The sequence below is a fragment of the Hoplias malabaricus genome, chromosome 1, assembly GCF_029633855.1.
Source record: "Hoplias malabaricus isolate fHopMal1 chromosome 1, fHopMal1.hap1, whole genome shotgun sequence".
In the NCBI taxonomy this organism is placed as follows: domain Eukaryota; kingdom Metazoa; phylum Chordata; class Actinopteri; order Characiformes; family Erythrinidae; genus Hoplias; species Hoplias malabaricus.
The window spans coordinates 15054387-15076632 of record NC_089800.1 but is presented as its reverse complement, the minus strand read 5'-3'; the positions used below and the strand labels follow the sequence as shown (position 1 = coordinate 15076632).

Sequence of the window (22246 nt, the reverse complement as noted above, 5' to 3'; positions counted from 1 at the left end):
CCAAAGCTATCATGGCTCAGCTATCATCATATTGTCCCACTCTGGTGCAATCCAAATTGAACACTTTAAATAGAGAGTTTTGTAACTTTATAAATCTCACATATAAAACCTCTGGTCATGTTTCATTAATTCTTTCATCATCATGCTGCTCAAAAGGCAACCAGCGTGATGCATTTGAATTGACTGCGGTTACGTATACAACTCTGACCTTGCCTGGACTGGCTGTAGTGGTAATGTCTAATTATTTCAGCTCAAAATATGAGAAGTGAAAATGTCTTTAATTAATCAGTATGTCTATTATTTCTTATTTTGAGATTGTTATAAGAATATCTTACTTTTTTTTTTTATGTTTTTCAACCATTGTCTTTGTCTGTTTTATTAGAAAATCTAGGAAAAAATTTGAATAATCTTATATTACACCATGATAATGAGAAATATTGTATTGAATTAAGATGTTGACCTGCCCAGATGCACGATTTTACAGTTCACACAGACACGTGTAACTTTATTCATTTCAAATTTTATTTTAAATAGGTTCATATACTTTTGTCAAACACCATTCACCAAAATCACTCTGGACATAGATCTATTTACACACCGTGCTGTTGGAGACAGAATGAATTTATGCACACAGCTGAAATATATTGACAAAATATAAATATTTTAACAGTTAGGGGAAAACACACACACACAAGTATAACATTCAGCAAACCACCAGAAATAACTTGATATCGATGTTGCGTGATATTTGGGAAAGGCATGTATTATGTGCTCAGCAAATGCCAGTCATAATATTTCTGTACACTGACCTTTTAAATCAAGACAGCTGTAGGAATGCTGTTAGTACAGACCACTCTGTGCATCTTCCGGAAATGTCTGCAGACCTTTTAACATGCTGTACTTTGGCTTTTCTCTTAATGTAAAACAAGGAGAAAGAAAAGCAAGTGGTGTTTTTTTTTCTATGCTGGCTCTGGGACTGTTGCTGTATAATGTGTGGAATGAGTTCCATGTACTTACACAAAGTCACAAATACAGTACACACACTCATGCTGATGGCAAAAGAGCTTTTGACACCATCCATGATACTGGAATAACTCGATCTGACTGGAAAAAGAAGGCACTAGTGAATGTTTACACAAGTTTGGAAAGCAGCTTAATTTCCTGCATGAATCCTTTTAGACTTCAAGCACAAAAGGCAGAAAATAGGGAGATTGTTCAGAACATAGGGTTTAGTTTTCCTCCTGGAGGTACTGCTACTATGATTTAAAAGGCCCATATCATGGAAATCTCACCATACTTTTAATACCACACTGAACCCTCCCAGGCTTGTGCCCAGTGATTCCGGGTAGACTCCGGACCCTACCACAATCTTAAACTGGATAAGCGGTTACAGACAATGAATGGTTGAATGATTTGGTGATGTTACAAAGCTAGTGCTTTAACATATAATCACCTATTGTACAGCAGTTTGGTTTAATCTACTCATATTGAAGCTACAAGGAGTGTTTCAGCCTGGACATCTTTTTAAACGAAGCACAATATGGGAGCAACATATCAGAACAAATTTAACTCCTCTGGCTTAAAAGCACAAAGCCAACCAAACTATAGGAAATAATGGGTAACAGAATAATGAAAAATGTAGAATATGGTGTGGTAAAAAAATGACTTCTTGCAAGGTGCTTGATTTTAATGGAGCATGAAACTGCAATGTCTAGACCTTTAAAACATTGGACATAAATAATAATCTGTAACCGGCTTAATTAGTAGTAACACAGTTAACATTAATAAAATAACAAAGCTTGGTACAATAAAATGGCTGTGTGCTGTGTTACTGTTAGTGTGTCCCCTGTTGTGAAATGCTGATGTGAGCAACTGGAATGACTTATAAACTTCCACTACGAGTCAGTCTGGTGAACGTCGGTGTAGGTTACAGTACTTCCTTTGGTTAACACTTATCCAGCTCAATTAGTGCTACAGATTTTCAGCAAGTATATGATTGCACATTTCAAATAAATAAATAAATAAGAACGCTTGGGTCAAGTGTAAGAAACGGCTGCAAGACCCTAGACTAGTTGCCTTTTAGGCGAATCCTTCATGCTGTCCTTACTCAGGTGAATATTCTGTGTCATCATTGACCAGCTCCTCAAAGCCCTTCTTTGTCCGGCCTCTGCCTCTGGATTTGTGGCTGTTGGAGGTGTTTGTGGGTTCGTTGTCTTGGTTCTGGTACTGATAGCCCCTAGCCTCTGCGGCCCAGCCCTGGTAACAGCCCTCCACGCCGTCCTCCTGTGGTTGGACATCTTCATCCACCGTAAAACTGTCATCCACTCCAGTGTCATATCTTTGATAAGAGCTGGCATGGGCCTCCTCCTCCCGGGCACTGAGCTCCAGAGAACTGTTCCACATGCCATAGCCAAAGTAAATCATCAGACCTGTGCCACAAGCGAAAAAGAGACACAAACTGTTGATGTCCAAAATGCTTCAATTTTCATATATTGTCATCTGTTTTTTTTTTTTTTTTTAATCAATTGTTTGAATTTAAATTTAAACTACTGCTTCATCCAAATAAAACTTGGACCATTGTTCCTTAACCCAAAAACCAATATTCAGCCAAGACATTCATTCATTCATTATCTGTAACCACTTATCACATTCAGGGTTGGGGTGGGTCCAGAGCCTACCTGGAATCATTGGGTGCAAGGCGGGGAATACACCCTGGAGGGGGCGCCAGTCCTTCACAGGGCAACACACACACACACACATTCACAGTTTGGAGTCACCAATCCACCTACCAACGTGTGTTTTTTTGGACCGTGGGAGGAAACCCACGCGGACACGGGGAGAACACACCAACTCCTCATAGACAGTCACCCAGAGCGGGAATCGAACCCACAACCTCCAGGCCCCTGGAGCTGTGTGACTGCGCCACCGTGCCGCCCCCAGCCAAGACATGTAATTGTTTTATTATTTTAGTTTTATTTTACTTAAATTCTGAAATTACTAAATGTAAGTGGTGTTATGCAGAAGTGTAGCACAGCATTATATTCTGTATTTAATTCATGATTGTATATATCATCTGACCGCGACCCTGAAATGGAGAAGCGGAGAAGAAAATGATGATGATGATGATATATCATCTGAATATTTAAGTGTTGTAAGATATAGGTAGACATGTTTACCACAAAATAGCCATGCGACCTTTGTTAATTTTCAATGTTTTTGTTTTGAATTTCTAACAACTTAAACTCGCATGTGCAAACTAAAAGTTCTAACTTGGTGTTGTATGTTTAAGTACGTATTATCTAGTCTCATAAATCTAGTGAAAAATCTAGGCGCCAAATATATCTGCCTGATCAGCATAATGTACATGATTTTAATTTAATATAAAATATCAAATTAAGAAAGTTAAGTCAGCTGTCATACCTACAGCACACCACACAGCAAAGCGAACCCAGGTGATGCTGGACAGCTTGAGCATCAGGTAAATGTTCACCAGAATGGCAGCTGTAGGTACAAAAGGGACACAAGGTGCCATGTATGGCAACTTTTTGGGGCTTTCAGGCTGCCGTAGAATGATGATGAGCAAAGCTACCATAATCACCACGATGATCATGACAAGTGGGACCAGAGCCCAGCGAACACCTCCCGACACTCTATCAAGGCCATATATGACGAGGATCCAGAGCAGGAACGTAAGGACAAAAAGGAAGAGGACGCAGGAAGTGACAGTACGTCCTGTTGCAGGTGTGGGCTGGGTACCGGATTCTGGGAGCCCCAGATGTGTCCTCAGTGTGTAGTAGCTGGCTCCCAGAATCCTTTTCAGTAGAGAAGTCAGCGCATTGTCTGAGTCTTCTAAACCCAGACCTTTCTCGACCCCATATCCAGAGCTGTCAGACTGGTAGCCTCCAGAGTCAGACTTGCCGATCAACATCTCATCGTCTCTCTGTGACTGAGATTCCTTGGATCCCCAGGCATCTCCCTCACTCGCTGGTGAGTAAGCCTCCTTCTCATACTCTGTCAGCACTCCCTCTTTATGTTTCCAGGCCTCAGCCTCATCTGGGGAGATGCTGGTGAAGCCGTCCCCCTCAGGCTGGTAGCGGAGTAGCAGAACACACACAGACACCAAAGTGTAGGCCAGTAACGTGCCGATGGACATCATCTCTATCAGGTCCCTCAGACTGACAAGCAGGGCCAGCAGTGCGGCTAGAAAACCTGAGACCGCACATGCGACCACTGGGGTCTCGGTGTGCGGACTCACGTGTGACAGGAACCTGATGAACATACACAAACAAAATAACTTCAGATCTTACAATACTTTCATTTCTCATTGCATTTCTACAAAAAGAAACACAATACACACACTGCAGATAAATTATGTAGAAAGAAATATTTACTTAAATTGTACTGTTTCCCATATTTAATAATAACAATGGAGATTACACAGTACTCTTCAGATGTTTGCAATATCTTAAATACAAACACATGCAGAAACACATGAACAAAGGACACACATACCTAAACAGCAGGCCATCACCAGCCATAGCGTAGATGACTCTGGGCATAGGGAACAGGGAGCCCAGTAAACTGACTGTAAGTCCAGCAATAGCCCCTACAGCTACTATATACTTTCCTGCCAGGAAGCCATGCACAGCAAACATCTCCATCAGTGGAGCATCTCCATCAATTAAGTTGAAGGGCACCATCAGTGTAAGGATCACACTCACCTAGAAAAATATATTTATACAAATGTATTTATATAATACCAAACCACAAGAGCATATAATCACAATATCTTTAGAGATACTACTATATCTGTATAGTGTTGTGTTCGCACCTAATTATTAATTTTATCTATGTTTAAGTGCAACAGTTGTGGAGGGAAAAAAATAATAAATGGTATAATCTCCAATGAATAGCAATACCCCAGACCGTTGTAAATGAGCTTTAGGCATTTAGGCACATGGACTAAAAAGACTGTTCCTCTGAAGTGATGGATCATACCTTTAGGAGGAATTCACACATAAATGTTCCATCATCTAGCATAAAGCTGTCCTAGAATGGTAGAGGCTGATACTAAGGCAAAGGAGAGCAAACACCAAAATTCATATCCTTCATTTCAGAAGAAATATTAGATGACCAGGTATCCTCAAAACTTCAGCCATATAGTATAAAAAGTTCAGACAGCAATGACGTGTACCATTTCTAAAGCTTTTCTCAAGCTTAACATTTTTTGTTTCCAAATATGCTTGAATAAATGTTTAATAATTATGGTGAAATATTTTTGTGTTTTTAATGTACTCTAGAGTAGTATTTAAACCGAGTAGTATTTAAATCTGTGCAGGCAACTAAATTGTGATCATAATTCATTCATTCGTTATCTGTAACCGCTTCAACTGTAACCAGTTCAAGATCACAGCGGGTCAGGAAACCCATGTGGACACAGGGAGAGCACATTGTGATCATCAATATAAGCAAAATTATTCTGCTTTGAATCTTTGCTTCAGTTAAAAAAGCACATTTTCTGCAGTGAGGTAAACAATAACAGACTAAAAACATTAAAGTGTCACAGACAATTTTATGATTCTTTTTGTGCTATGAACAAGGGCAAAATAGTAGAGGATGATATCATGGATGAGCATATAAGAGATTTGTGAGTGCAGTGGGCTACTAACAGACACGTAGGCTGTAAGGCATGTGATAAGCGAGGCAGTGATGGCATAGGGGATGGATGTGTTTGGACTTTTGGCCTCCTCTCCTGTAGTGGCAATTATATCAAATCCAATGAAAGCATAAAAGCAAGTGGCGGCTCCCTGCATCACCTGCAAAAAACAAAAAACACTGTATTATTAGCTACTATTGGAGATTTTGTGTTTTTAGTGCCAAAAGAATACTACAGTTTAGTTTTGTATAGCCAAAAAAATCTGTTTGTTAGAAACATTTACTTATATTTTATTTCATTTTATTTCAATCTGTTCTGTTTGCTCCTTTATGTAACCGTTGTGCTGTGCTTTCATTCATTCACTCATTTTCTGTAACTGCTTGATCCTGTTCAGGGATGCGGTGGATCCGGAAATAAACCCTGGAGGATTGCACACTGGACAGGGCAGCAGTCCATCACAGGACCTCATAAACTCATGCTGTCAGTAACACTCTCACACCAAAGGACACTTCTGTACAGTCTATTTACAGGCCGATGTGTTTTTGTATTGTCAGAGGAAACCAAAGCACCCAGAGGAAACCTGAACAACACCAGACAGTGACCCAAGGCAGTATTGAACACACAACCCCTGGATCCTGGAGCTCTGTATTAGTAACACTACCTGTAGTGCACCAAACATGAAACATTCGTTTGTGAGGATTAATATTCCATACCATATTTAAGTAGCGATTCACAGTTGTTGCAAGTGTATTAGCTTGATGAACAGCAAAAACTGCATTTGTGAGCAGGGTGTGGACAGATTAAACACATTTTAATCATTATTTATATTTTTAAATATCTGTTGTTTCTAAACATGCTTTAACAATAAGCTTGAATAGACCTGAATTAAAGCATTCTTACCCCGGACCACCCATAAGGTAGGAATCTCCCATCCTCCCAGTTGGCTCCAGAGACAAAGAAGAGACCCGCAATCACCATGAACACCCAAACCACCAAGTTGATCACGTTTAGAGCATTGTTGAAGCTTACAGAGTTCTTCACTCCTAAAGCTACAATCACTGTCACAACTACAGCGATGAGAAGAGCCAGCAGGTCTGGATAGGACTCCTCTCCTTTTCCTGAGCAAGACAGAAAATCAGATAATCACTGGATGCATATAATTACCTCCAAATGAGTCATGTAGATAAGTAAAATAAAATCTTGATTTAATTACAAATGTAGCCATTCATTTAAAGGAACAATCAGTCACTATACTTATATTAAAAATGGCCACACCCATACAGTTTATTGGACAAAAGCAGTTTGTTTCCTCATCTCGTGTGAAATGTATGTTGCACTATAAAGAAAAACAATGTAAGTTTCAGAAACATGTGCTATAATGGTAAAACTTATTGCTTGCTCCTTTAAATTCAATACATCTTTTTTGTCATTTCACCACCAAACAAATGAACAATAAACTGCTGTCTTCTTCAGTGACAGAGGATCAGGTTTCTCTGTGTGTGAAACATGAAGCTCACTCACCAAGACCATTCAGGGTGCCCAGGTGGTTGATCATGTATCTACTGATGGTGTGGTTGGCGAGAGAGTCGAACATGCTGCTGAGAGCACTGGCTCCAGCAGCTGTGCCGATCAGATACTCCAGAATGAGATTCCAGCCAATGAAAAAGGCCACAAACTCCCCCACTGTCACATAGCTGTAGGTGTAGGCTGAGCCAGTGGTCTTTGGCACTCGCACCCCAAACTCAGCGTAACACACTCCTGAGAAACAAACACACAGTTAGGACCAGTTTCCAGGACAGGAATTAAAACTATCCCCTTATTCCTTAAACCTAGTCCTAGGCCAAGTTCTGTTTTCCGGTCAACTAAGAATGTCCATTTAGAGGTCTGTGGTCCAGGATTATATTCCTTTTCCTGTAACAAAAACATAAGTGTATCTGAATTTGAATTCTAAATGACTAAATGACTTAATTATTTATTAAACTATTTAGTAATGATTACTTGATAAAATTACATACATCATTATTAAATTATATTTCTAATAACCTTCTTGGGAAATCATCACACAATGTAAATTTACTATGATGGCAATTTTTACATTTTCCAGTAATGCCATTTTTATTTTGAGTAATAAGAAAATAATCTGCAGAATGATGAATATATTGATTATTGATTTAATTAAGAGTAACAGTAGTCCTAAAACTGCTACATTCTAGTATGTAGTTCCACAGTTATGAGAGTGAGAAGTGCTTAGGCTTGAAGGGGTTAAAGAAGCAAAAAGGGAAACTAGGTGTATTTTTGGTGTTGTTTTTGTTTTTTGGTTAAGAAATGTTCTACTATCCTCTCCACAGTTGTTAACTACTGAATTGGGTGGCAATTTATAAATTTGATGGAAATCCAATTTAAAATTCTGCACTGGGAGACAATTATTGAAAAGCATATTTAAATATTGAGTCCATAAATAAGTGACTTTATTAAAAATATACCGCACAAAATCTATTCAGTTCACCCTTTAAAAAAGGCTCTGGGTCAGAAGAAGCCCTTTCAGTATCACAGTTATCCCACTTTAAAGTGAGAAAGCATACTGAAAAGCTGTCATAATCACACACAGGTGTTCCCCCTGGGATTCCTTACATAGAAGCCACACACACACACACACACACACACAGCAGCAGCAGCATGACCAAGAAGAGGGGATAAGAAATAAGGACAAATTATCTGAGCTCTGCTCTTCCCACACATCAGACAGAATGCAAACAAGTTTGAAATATTAAGAGAAAAGGATTTAACTCCTGGAACACAGGATTATCATTTAGTAAATAACAATTATATAGTATCTACAATAGCTACTGAACATGATTAACTTACTACTGTGTAAGTTACTACTAATCATTTAGACTGCTTTAATAAGTCAAGAAATTCTGTCATTATTTATTAATACTAGTATTGCTCTATATTACACATAAAATACACAATAATTCTAATAGGGGGTAAATGTTTGATTTCAATACAACACTACACATAACAACTCTAGCTGCTAACCTGACAGAATGGAAGCCACAGCAGCGATAATGAAGGACATGATAACTCCGGGTCCAGCCATTTCCTTGGCAACGAGCCCAGCCACCACATACATTCCTGTTCCCACACAGCTGCCCACACCCAGAGAGACCAGGTCCACTGTGGTCAGAACCTGAGCAAGTCTAGTGCCGTGTAGGTCCCCTGCGCCCTCCTGCATTGAGTCCACTGGTTTGGTCCGCAGCACTCGGGAATGGAGGCCATACCAGGACGTCTCCCACTCAATTCGTCTGGGGTCCAACTTAGCAAAAATGGAGCTCATTATCCTTCAGATGTTTTATAAGATGTTGGTAAAGAGTCTTGGTAAAGCTGCTGCTTGGCGTTGTCCCACAGTGTCAAAATTTAATGTGCTGCTTGACTGTCTTTTGTTCCAATTGCAAAATTCACCTGTTCCAGGGCCAGCATGGTGCTACATACAATGCAGGGATCATCGGAAACCCTTTAAGAAGAAGAGAAAAGGTTAACAAACTATATTTACAATTTTTTTATACAATAGACGGCTTAAGCCAGACCCACTCCCATAACTTTGAGACCCATCTCATCCAGGCCATCCTGGTATTTCTACATTTGAAACTAGATACCCAAATTTATACACACTTACACATAAGTAATTCTTAACAGAAAATGCATGAGAGTGTGTAAAATGTCGGTCAAAGTTTTTAATAAATGAACAATGAAATAAAAATGAACATACTTCTATATTCTATGCTATATTTTCACGTCTGAAGTTTTTGCTGCTAATCTATACTGTAAAAACAAGGAAATGTTTTCTATGAGAAGGTGAGTTTGTACTTTAACTGGTAATGTATATAGAGAAAATCTGAATAATTTAAAGGATATAATAATTAATTATAATCCCATTGACTCAGAATATTGCCATGGTACTGTGTCTAATTTAGCTTTTAAATGAGAGCTTTAAATGTGCAGTGGAGTATTGAAATACAAATAACAAGAACAAAGTGAGTGCTGTGGTTGATCATCACATAAACCATGAATGCCTTTCACTCTGAAAAGAACAAATGGAGAGCAAAGACCCTGAGAGCTTCACTATTACTGAGGTAAAATGATCCTGACCAATATTGAAGTACTGAAATAAACAAAATAACTGTTCACGTCCTGTACCTTAACACTGTTTTCCCACCTCACTCACCTCTGCTAATGTATATTTGTTCTGATACCATTACCATATTTTATCCCCTTGAATCAAATATGCATCTCTGGCGGCCTCAGAAAAGCTCCACTTAGAGTAGCTAATAGAGTGAGACACCCCTTCTGTCTGACCATAATTACCACTACTGGTCCAGTGGGGTTGCAATGCACTTGGACAGCATAAAAGAGATTGTAAGGAGAGACAGTGGGCATTTAAAAATGTGCCAAAAACAATGCCATAAAAGAACAACTTTTTATCCCAGTACCAATTTTGATTAATTTAAAAGCTATAGTATCCCATGTCCAATGCAAAAACAATTTAAGAACCTTTATTTTATATTTAAGAGGGATAATCATAGACTTAAAAGCTTCCGTATGTGTTTATAAATGGTAACCTAGTTAAATGGTCCTTCTTATAAAAGAAAATTCGTCGTAACACTAAATACAATTCAATGGAACATAGACATAACATTTTTATGTACTATATAACACCCTTTTAGCTAAAGTGCAACAAAACCTGGGATTTCCACAACAGTTCATTTGTGGGGTTTATAAATTTAATCAAGTAAAAGAATGGAAAAAAAGATCAAAACAATAACGGATTCTTAATGTGGTGACATTTAATTCCAAGTAGTTTCTCATTTATCATGTGATATTCACGCAACGTGAAGGGCAGCTGGTGATAAGGTAAAGGATCAGGTGAAAAATAAAACAGTCATTTACAATGACTTAAACAGAGAAAATGACCATGATTTAACATTAGCAGCAATGGTACAAACATAACAAATATCTCCTTGAGCTGCAGACAGATACTACCATTAACTCATAAGGGCTGTTTTGTGGAGATGATTCATACAGTGGACCTTGACTGATGAGGCACATTTGATCGCTTTTGCTCTTTATGTGCGGACAAAGCATTGACGTCACAGCTGGGGCCAGCAGGAGGGGGGGTGGACTAAAGAATGGACCATCCATCAGACAGTGTGGAGGAGGTGAATCTAAAGCAACAGGCTTCACCACACAACCTTCATGACACTCCTCAGCAGGGGTGTGGACGGCAGAGCAGGGGAGGACCAGTGTGAAAACCCCAGCCACTACACTTACGCACACTCCATTCTTATTTGTGTACAATTTCAGCCACTTTATCTGAGAGTTACAAAATCACTGACATTCTGCTTTTGGTGTTCACCAAATGCAAGAAAAGGAAAATGTGCAGCTGGATGAACATGCTGAGAGTCTAAAGCCTTGAACATAACATAGGCATTGCACAATTATGGGTGGATCAATATTACAGTGACCTGACATTTCTTTTTAGGATATAATTCATACATAAAATGATCACATACTGGTAATGGGTGTTATACATTAATAAATGTATACAACTATGTATTAGATATAGAAAAAATGAAACAGTTGCTGCAAATATGTGTGTACATATAAAAATAACATTCACGTATATAGTATTAGACTATTATATTAGAATATTTGTTCACTTTAATTACTGAAACACCCATAATACCTTAAAACTAGAGTTGAATAATACCACTTTCTTTTCTGATACCATTTTTTGAAATCTGGCTGGTACCAGTACTGCCAATGTCAATGCTTAGAAAAAAACTATTTATAATGCACAAAAGACTCGTTGTCCCAACTCTTCTTGTATTTTTGTTTTTTCCTTATACATTTATGTCATTTTATACAGTGCCGTTTGTGTTATTATGGCTTTAAAGGAAAAGTAGGTGAGGTTTTTGGGCTCCCCACTGCAGTTGCAGAGTGTTATTCACCTGAAATGAAGAATACATAGTGCAGTTTCTGCAGTACTGAGCCTGGAGTAGCAAGAATGCAGGCTCTGTTCTCCCTATTAAAGCTCAGTGAAGCTGTCATTTTAAGAAACATTAACAAGTAGGGTTTCTTTAAAACTGGAAAGAACAATGATCTCTAAATTCAAAATGAATGGACTGTGTTAACAGGCTATAGGCTGAATAGGTTGATATATGTAAACGCACAGAGGTCTCTCTGTATTTTCGGGCAGGTGAGTGGTACATATATGACACTGCACTAATCCGAGGAAGAAAATCACAGCTAACAACAAGACATCACACAAAGTGAGTCTGTGATCTTTAAGGCTACACTTGTTCCAGAGATATACAACTCAATGAATCAGAACTGATACCTCATATTGAACTGGCTGCCATTATGATTTGACTTCATGCATAAGGGCACAAGGATAACACTGGCAGAGTCATGCTAATGATTTGCATTTTCACTGAGGTACTGTTACTGTTGAAATCAAAGATTTACCATTATTGGTGTGCAAGAAGATTTGTATTATTATAATTTTTTCTAATGAATCTAGATTTCATTTTACTCAGCACTGGATTGAAATGAATAATCAGTGGCATCATTCACCCTGGTGCACATCACAGCAGGATATCACTGAAACAGACACATGGTCAGCCTCCACTGTGATCTGCTGAAAATTAGATCAGAGCGCTAATGCTGATGGCTAAACTGGAGTGGATCCAGGCCAGAACGCTTGGAGTCCATCAGTAACAGCAAATGATGTTCTACTATCAGCAGTCAACTAACAAATAATCTTGAGAAAATATCTGAGGGATGAAAGCATTTCTCTTCACAGTTTCTTGGTCTTATAATGAACTTTTTGCAAATTTGTGTAGATGCTGAGAAAGGAAATAGCATGTTATCCAACACCACTGTCTTCCCATGCAGAAGTACTGACAGACCTTCATCCTCGATTATACAAGTAGACACAACCAAGTAGCTGTGTAGAACGTGACATCCAAAGGAGAGGTTCCAGAACTTTTCCTTCATTGCTTAGTTCCAAGAATTTAAAACCAACTTTAAGTATAGTAGAGGGTTTCTACATAAAGAAAATCTCAGACGGATAAAGAAGCCAGGATAAGCCATTCAAAAATTGGCTCTTTTCATACCTTTCATTATAGAAGCTTGCTCCTCTTTTCCCAGAAACAAAAAAAGCAGTAAAAATAACTGAATTATTCAATAAATAAAGCAATTCCATCAGTATTTTGTAAAGAACTCAGATTCCCATAGAATGTCTACAGACATTCATTCTCACAATGAGGATGAAAAAATTAGGTTACGTTTAGGACTGTTTTTCAACAGCAAGAACACAAAGATTTAAAATGTGTGCTATGGATGGAAGATCTTGAGAAGTTAATTCACAAGAAGTTCATGATGAGACTGTTAGGTTGTTCTGTATGGAGTTAATTGCTTTCAGAAATTTTACAAAAGGAAAATTAAATCTGCAAATAAAATTCTTAAAATTTAGATGAGAAAGTATATGTTGTGAAAGCAAAACAGAAAAAAACATATCAAATATATATTTTTAAATTATATTGGTTACTTTATTAATTTTTGCAGTTATTTGATACTCAATTGTATTTTTTCAGCCTTTGTATTGATTTTTCTGGTAAGCAGATTTATTTTTGCTTTTGTAAAATTTTGATACAATTCACTCCATAGTTCTGACTGGCAAGCCACCAACCGATGCACCCTCAAGCAGATCAAGATCAACGGTTGAATTTACCTTGGGCTGTGGAAGATGACGTCAACGTCAACATTTTGAATTTGTATTTTTTCCAACTGACATTTTTTTCTCAAACCTTTGACTTATTGTGTCAAAATTAATAATTATTTTCTAGAAATATATGAGCACATGCCATTATCTAAGATTTCAATTTAAAAAACTTATCACTAAACAACATTTTGAGGTAGTAAGGCAATATATCAAGACAAACAGGTCATTATATAGAGATAATAATTTAAAAAATGCCTGTAAATAATGATTGCGTGAAAATCGACATGTTAAGTAATTGTTATCTAAAAATAAATAATGTTTCAAGAAACTTTAAGTCATTTTTTTCAAGTTTGACAGAAACGTTTCCTACAGAAACGCTCTCGCAATGCGGAGAAATTTAGATTTTGCCGAATAAAATATTGATAAACAGGACGAGTCACTTCCAAACCCGCTGAGAGTTCAGGGAGAATATTTCCTGCTCCCTACAGCAGGTAAAGATGGATATTTCTATGGAGTCCTTAGGTAAATAACTTGTGAAATCGTCTTGAAAATGCGTCAGACTTTAGCCGTCCGCAACTTGTGATGCTGTTGTGTCCTGGAGTGTCCGCACACGGTGAAAGAGGGAGCGGTAATGTCTCCGAGTGTGGTGTCTGAGGGAGCAGGACTCACCGGTGGAGGAGCGGTGTTCAGCAGAGCTCCATCCCCGCGATGAGAGTCCGGTCCCGGTGAGCTAAGGGCGAGTGCACGGACACAGCGCGGAGAGACGAGACTCTGAATAATTCAGCTCCTCCGCCATGTGATCAGAGATAAATTAATTATTCAGCGCCGTATCCCTCCGTTCAGCGGCTGCTTACGTCAGCCTTGATTCAGTGGACGTTTTTAAAAATCCATTCATATTCATATGTCTCAGTGTCCAGCACTAAAACCATTGTACAAGGCTGAAAAAAGACTTCGAGGGAATAAATAAGGTAATAGATGAGGCTGAATGATCTCCTTCTTCTGCTGGTGTTTCTAATGGGAACTCAATAATCTCTGAGCAAAAGATTAAAATCTGTTTACTTTTAAACAAATCTGAAACGGGTGATCGTTAAAAGGAACATAGACATCTTTTGACAACAAGTTTTAAAACTATTCGTTAGCATTCGTTATATGTTAATGTAGGGGTCAAGAGTGGTCAATTGCTTGACAAATACTTTGCCTGTACTGATCTGATGCTGCTGGTTTCCGACATTGTCTTTTCTGTCAGTTTTATAGCTGATTGCTTCATTGGATAGTGATAGTATTAATTAATAGATTCTCACCTTTTATTTTACTGCATAAAGCCAGTCGTCCAAATCTATGAAACAAGATTTAGTAGCAGATATTCAGGGATAATACAGGGATAAAACAGATATTCTGATAATACAGAGTATCAGAATGGGCCCATAAAGTGCATAGGTGACATTCACTTCAGAGAAAATCCCATAAAGACCAAACTGATGACCCACAATGTTTATCAGTCAATAAAACAAAACTAAGATCATTTTTACTCCGTTTAGAATTAAAGTTAAGATAATTGTGGCTTTACTTCCCATGTTTATGTGCAGTGTATATGGTTTTAGGTCAATAACCTTAATTTTGCAACCTACTTCTGAAACATGAACCATGGCCCCGAATATGTCAAAGTGTAATATGTAAATTCACTCACCACAGCAAAATACTCAGGATATATTTATTGATTCCAGAGTTTGATTCATGGCTCATGCAGAAACACCGTGGCGTAACAATAACTATCCATCCTTTGGACTCCCAATGCCACATTCACCTACATCTATAACATGATTACAAGCTGACTATAGGATGTTGTACTATTCCTACACTGAGCTGGGATATGGCAGCTAATTTATTTTTAATTACCCTCCCTCCCTCTCAGCCACCGCTCTCGAGACACGAGTGGATCTCAGGTTCCGCTCCAGACACATGTAGCTATGGCGACAGTGTTAGAACACACACTGCAACCACAGGACCTCAACAACCTGCACTGAACAAGTGTTGGTTTCACCAGCACAATTTCCATTCAATATACATCAGGTGAGTGTTTATAGTTAAACTTGACAAGACTGATCAAAGCCGGGCTATTAACATGATCAGAAAGATAGGTCCACAGTTAATATGAATTATTAATTAAGGCCTGGAACATCCCATCATATAAGATGGCCACTTGTTCCACTGTTAGTACAAGCCATACAAGCCTTTACACACAGGAGAGAAGGACAACATAGCAAAAGGTTGTCTGCTAAAAAAAATATAATATAATATCCTGCCTGTTATTTTCCATCCCAGTGTCCTGTTTACTTGGAAAAATCTCAGGTTAAAGCAGTAAAATATGTTCTGATTTCAATTTCATGGTGAATAATATGTACAGTAAAAATTCTTTCTCATGGCTTTGGGGGGAGGGGGTCAGATTTCTAGATAATGATTTCATAGCTCAGTCTAGTTTATATAATAATTCCATGGTTTATTTAAATATGGCAGACTAAATAAAAGCAGGTATTGCTTATCTCCAGTAGGGCAGCACTGTGTGATGTCTAAACACCCCCTCAACCCCTCTCTCATTATCCCCACACACCTCACTCCTTGTGTCAGTAGCAGAGCCCAGCATGTGCCTCATGATCCATGCATGTCAGCTCAACTCTGAGGAATGAAATTAATGTAAGAAGCTTTTTCTCATCACTACTTTGATCCCTGTGATGTGAGATGCGGGAAGGGTATGACTCACACAGCTGTGCATGGCACTCTCAAAGTCTTCCTGGCTCATTTAGCTGAACCATAAAGTAGAAATCCTGGAACATCCTACCGACAACCGACTTAAGCAATGCAAATTAGACTTTTACCATATAAAACACATTATATAAAGGTACTTTGGGAAAAAAAATTACTGCAACCATGATTACAGGGATGTAAATGTTTAAAAATAAAATGTCAAGTGGTAAACAAACAAGCAAATAGCTAAAAAAACAAACATTGAACACTAATATTAGGGTGGAAAGTCCTTTTTGAAGTTCATTCATTCATTATCTGTAACCGCTTATCCAGTTCAGGGTCGCAGTGGGTCCAGAGCCCACCTGGAATCATTAGGCGCAAGGCGGGAACACACCCTGGACTCACACTCCCACATTCACACTTACGGACACTTCTGACTGACCAATCCACCTACCAACGTGTGTTTTTGGACTGTGGGAGGAAAAAGGAGCATCCGGAGGAAACCCACGCAGACACAGGGAGAACACACCACACTCCTCACAGACAGTCACCCGGAGCGGGACTCGAACCTACAACCTCCAGGTTCCTGGAGCTGTGTGACTGCGACACTACCTGCTGTACCACCGTGCCATTTTTTATCATTTTAATTTGTCATGGAAAATACATTGCATATACTAGACACTGATAGATGTATAGAGCCTGAAACAAGGTAGCATAACTTAAAAGCTGTTGAAAAGCTTTTGAAAAGGATTCTGAGCTATACCAGCCAGATAAAGCATATCTTGTAAAGTGGTGTAAAATGAGATCAAATTTACAGCTCAGTTTTTTTTTTGTTTTTTTTTTTGACAGACCAGTGCAAATTTCTTGGAGAGCTGCTACAAAGATAGCAAAATGCTTAGTTTAAAATCAGCTGATTGTAAAAATCATCAAGGACAGTCAGAGTCCAGGAAAAGCAGTGAAATATTCCAAGGATGATCTGTTTTTTTTTATCTCCACTTGTAGGGCATGGAGATCCGCCTGGGATGACTCACTGTTGCCATGGTTACACTCTAGCTACATCACCTCTGTAGGCATTACAAAAGCACCATGATGACTGTTTGTAACGTATCATAAAGGGTCATCATCTAATTGTGTAGAAGCGATTTCAACTGAATTAAGCTGAAAGCAGATATCTGAATGAATCGTTGAAGACCCACACTTGCAGTACAGATGCCACCTGTGACTACTTATTCAGCTCTGCTCCCATGTGTGGAAGTTTTAAGGGTTTAGGATTGGTGCCTAACTTTACTCCAACAAAGAAAGGGCATGAGTATGATTAAGTGTGTGTTACAGAGACTGGGCCAGCCTACAAGACATTTCCCATCCCTGGCACACACTGCCTAATCTTTTGAAGCTCATACTTTATAGTTAATATAGCCGCTCTCTTTCATATAAAGCCTGAGTCAAGTGAAGAACCATAGCCTTTCTGAACTGTTTAACAAAATCTGACACCAGAACCAGTTAGAACATAATGCTGATCCAAAGGATGGCCACTAATGCAGACACAACAAGGGTTATAAACCAGACATGTTGAACAACATCACTTGTCTAACAGCTTCAATGCACAGAATATAATCTCTGTTGTTCTTACACGGCTATTGTGACCCAGTCATATCTGATACTTTAGCACTTGAGCTGGATCAAGGGCTACTTTCAAAAAATGAAATGGCGTATGAAGAAAAAAAATACTCAGCGTGCAACCCGTAAATTTCCAGGGCAGTGGAATCTGAAAAACAGAATGTTCCCCTTCTGCTCCTTTTGTTTCTTTTTGATTGTAACAACCACAGATTGTGTGTGCCATGAACGTCTGAAGTATTGGTATAACAGTGCTGTAGTGCTGATTTAAATATTTTCTTTGACACTATGCCCCTTTAATCCATTTTAGACTCCCAAAAAACAGCCTCAATCCCCATCAGTCATGACTTTAAACATGCCACATCTGCAGGGTTTTTGGAACAAGGTCAGAGAAATAAAAACCCTCCTAGATAGTTTCTTGGTTATTCCAGCATGTATTTCTGAGAACATTGCAGCATCCCCCAGGCTCTTTTATCTTCAGCAGCTGAAAGAGGGGGATTACCACACATGTGAATATCGAACTGCTCCTCCAGTAATAACAACCCCCTAAGCACTCTAGCATACTCCCATATCTCCTTTAAAAGGGTTGAACTTTTTTTGCAGATAAAGTGGAGCCTTTACCCATTGTATGCTCTAAGTGTGAAAATATACTTGGCCTGGAAGCACTGAAAATGTACAGCACATCCTTGCAAAACCCTGTACATGTTCAAAAGAAATAGTGTTGACAGGTTTCCCAGGAGACTACGTTATTATTTTCCCTTAAAATATTTTCTGTAATTCTGGAACCCTGTCCTGAAGATAAATGTCCAGTTTGGATCTCTACTGACATCTGGTGGATCCACCACTCACAGAACTGTTTCATAAACTACATGCCAATTGTTAGTGAAAGTATTTTCTTTATTGAACAAACGACCACCCACTTAACACCTCCCTGTTGATTAAATCAAAGACAGTGAAACTACTTTATATGACTATGGGAACCATCTTGGTGCTTACATATTCAAAACACTGTGAAACATTGTCTGATTGAAAAATAAACCACATTTTTGCTCACACATTAAGCACACATTTGGGAAATATGTATTTGCAATTTACTGTTTATGCATATATCATTAAATAAACTGTAGAAATGTGTCATCTTTCTGTTTAATTTCCATTCACATGCTGTTTATTAAAGGTGTGTAAATATTGTTAACTGTTACAACAGGTAATTACTTTAAATATGAGTATATTGTAAGATATATATTACAACAAAATGAATTCATGAGACAGAAGATTTGATTTCCATGGTTATGAAACAATGTAGAAACTTTAGGAAACAATGCATTGGTTAAAAGTCCTAGATTTATTACATTCTTAGTTACTAACCCACATTTATCCCAAACATCTTTATACTTATTATTTAAATCTTAGTTTTGATGACTAAGCTCCCACTAGAATACAAATTTCATCAGAACAACAAGAGACACAAACTTCCCTATTTGTCTGAATTGCCAGTTTCAGAGGAATTTTCACCACAAAGTATATTTTTCTCATCAGAAGCTCTAACACTGCAGCAGTCATCAACAAATACACTGCATGGATTTACATGGCCATTTATTTGCCTAAAAATGTTGAGGTTGGTCAAAGCAGCTGTGTGTCTTCTTAGTCTGCTTTTCTGCGTGCCAAGATGCCCTTTAAAGCCTGATAGGGGTGTGACTGAGGGACTTTCACGCTCAGATGCATATGATTCAGCACTTTTGCTCTGAAAATGCCTGGTTTTATGAAATGTTGATGCTCTGCTTTTATTCTTTGAACAAGTCCTGTAAAGTGAAGGCATGCTTCTCATTGAGCAGTGGATACCTTCACCATTTTTTGCTGTAGAGTGCCTCCAAGGCTGACATCGTACACGCTTCAAGACGATCTCCAGACACTTGCAGCTTTCTGAATGAGGATGGTGGGATGGCAAGCAGGGCAAAGACATGCAGTCAGTCAGTTGTAGCATTGAAGCAGATTGTGAACAGCAGATATTATGATCAAACATTTTCCGCCTGCAAACAGAATCTGATCTTGGCATAGAGCTTGAGTTCAGAATAGAATCTCCCGGGGAACATCTTCCTTTCCTTTTCCTATATTTTGTGGGGCTCTGTGGGGCATGCAGTGGACTTTGTAGGGCCACAGCATGTAGTGGACTTGGATAGCGATAAACCTCAGACCCCTGACAACTTTTGAGATCGCACCTGTAGGAAGATTCCAAGACCACATGAGGCTGCAGTATGTCAGAAACATCAGGCCAGTGTGAATCAGGGCACAGGTCAACCACAGAAAGAAATCCATGCTCAGGAATCACCTCCTCTGAAAAGAGACTGCCCTCTGTATCGCCTTTTCTCCCACTCTCCTCACTTTTTGTTAAGAATGGCCACCGTTCTGTAATGTCTTCATGTCCACTCTGGCCTGCTTCTCTCACAGAACTCCCGTAATCTAAAGAAGCCAAGGAGGTAGAGAGAGAGCTGATAGTGTCAACATCCCAAGCACTGTTATTAATTCCTCCAAAGTCACTCCCGCAGAATCCAGAGCTAGCCCTTGCGCGTCCGTCCTCATGTTCAGGGACAGTCCCACCGGTGCCACAACAATGTTGTACATTTTCTGAGGAGGGACTAGTACTAGTATTTTTCAAGTTTGAAAATGTCCTTGAGTTTGCATTGTCTGCAGCATTCTCCTGTGACAGAGTACGCTTGAGCTCCAGCTTAAAGCAATTCTCCTCCACCCAGTACTGATGCCTTCCTTGGAGATATGGTTTGACTGAATGGTCAGACTTCTCATATTTCCCCAGTGCTGTCTCCACCATTTCTTTGTGCCTGACCCTCAAGACTTCCAGCTCTAGGAGTCCAGCTAAGGTTGCACGAAAACGTCCTCGAATGCGTTTCCTCCCCATACCTTGCACATCAGGAAGCACCTCCATAACAAGCTTTTGGCTGATGTTACTTGGTTAACTGTGAAACAGCAAGTTCTTCTTATAAAAGCTGTCTCAGCAATAGCAGAGGTGGGTATTTATAGAGATTGCCTGTCCCCAATCCACAAAAGTGGGGAGAAAAAAAATCCCACTCTAATTTAAGCACTGAGTTGTTGAAAAGTTTGATGTGATTAATAGACCCATCACCATTATCTTGATGAGAGGCAGAACTAACAGAAAACTCTCTTGATGAATGTGGCTCAGATAACACATATTGATTGATCAATCTCTCACCATGGGGCACTCTGTATAGTTCTTATGTAATGGTGCTATTGAGGACATTTAAACAAATCCAGCTTAGAGGGTAAAGTCTTAACATGAAAAAGGAAATACAAGCTCCCAGCCACAAACTTTAATGCATCAGTTCATCAGGGTCTGCAACTGATACAAAAAACAGAAACTCAAAAATAAGGTCAGATATCTCCGCATTAAGGTAGAAAATGGCTAATGACCAACAATCTTGTAAACTGTATTTTTAATTCCATGGGGCACTGTTCTGCTGGCACTGTTTACAGAGGGCAAAGTTTCAGAGTCATTGGTTATGTTACCTAACAGTTTGAATTTGCCAGATAACCAGTGTCAACGTGTCAGTGTCAATGAAGCAAAAAGGTTTTAAATCCTTTCCTGTTGATTTAGGACATCTAACAAAGTTCTCAATTTTAGTTTCTCAATCTTAGAAATACCAACTACACAAATCCATTAAAAAGGTCTATGTTTGTAATTGTTTTAAAACCGTCACATACATACATATACATATACATATATATACACAGGGGTTGGACAATGAAACTGAAACACCTGGTTTTAGAACACAATAATTTATTAGTATGGTGAAGGACCTCCTTTTGCGGCCAATACAGCGTCAATTGGTCTTGGGAATGACATGTACAAGTCCTGCACAGTGGTCAGAGGGATTTTAAGGCATTCTTCTTATGATAGTGGCCAGGTCACTACGTGATGCTGGTGGAGGAAAACGTTTCCTGACTCTCTCCTCCAAAACACCCCAAAGTGGCTCAATACTATTTAGATCTGGTGACTGTGAAGGCCATGGGAGATGTTCAACTTCACTTTCATGTTCATCAAACCAATCTTTCACCAGTCTTGCTGTGTGTATTGGTGCATTGTCGTCCTGATACACGGCACCACCTTCAGGATACAATATATACAATACAACCATTGGATGCACATGGTCCTCCTGAATGGTTCTGTAGTCCTTGGCAGTGACGCACCCATCTAGCACAAGTATTGGGCCAAGGAAATTCCATGATATGGCAGCCCAAACCATCACTGATCCAATCCATGCAACAGTCTGGGTGGTATGCTTCTTTGGGGCTTCTCCACACCGTAACTCTCCCGGATGTGGGGAAAACAGTAAACGTGGACTCATCAGAGAACAATACGTTTCACATTGTCCACAGCCCAAGATTTGCACTCCTTGCACCATTGAAACCGACGTTTG

At 39.0% G+C, this 22246-nt stretch overlaps 1 protein-coding gene across 2 annotated transcripts; it reads right to left on the bottom strand.

Moving 5' to 3' along the window:
* Positions 1 to 476: 476 nt before the first annotated feature.
* slc7a14b (solute carrier family 7 member 14b) lies at positions 477 to 14433 on the bottom strand. Of its 2 annotated transcripts, XM_066676376.1 has the most exons (10): positions 14109 to 14433; positions 8696 to 9170; positions 7178 to 7414; positions 6557 to 6774; positions 5670 to 5816; positions 4999 to 5049; positions 4513 to 4721; positions 3421 to 4268; positions 2108 to 2429; positions 477 to 1104 (listed from the first exon to the last, which is right to left on the bottom strand). In XM_066676376.1, exons 2-10 carry the CDS (start codon positions 8991 to 8993, stop codon positions 1014 to 1016), a joined length of 2421 nt encoding a protein of 806 aa, XP_066532473.1. In that variant the 5' UTR covers positions 8994 to 9170; positions 14109 to 14433; the 3' UTR covers positions 477 to 1013. The 2 variants fall into 2 exon arrangements, with proteins under 2 accessions (XP_066532473.1, XP_066532482.1); XM_066676385.1 differs by lacking the exon at positions 4999 to 5049.
* Between the last annotated feature and the right edge of the window lie 7813 nt (positions 14434 to 22246).

Excerpts from the sequence above, each read along its gene's own strand:
- slc7a14b (XM_066676376.1), bottom strand. The coding sequence starts at position 8,993 with ATGAGCTCCATTTTTGCTAAGTTGGACCCCAGACGAATTGAGTGGGAG. Across the intron at positions 7,415-8,695 it reads TGTGGCTTCCATTCTGTCAG|GAGTGTGTTACGCTGAGTTT; the intron begins GTTAGCAGCTAG and ends TTTGTTTCTCAG. Across the intron at positions 4,269-4,512 it reads GGTGATGGCCTGCTGTTTAG|GTTCCTGTCACACGTGAGTC; the intron begins GTATGTGTGTCC and ends TATGTTCATCAG.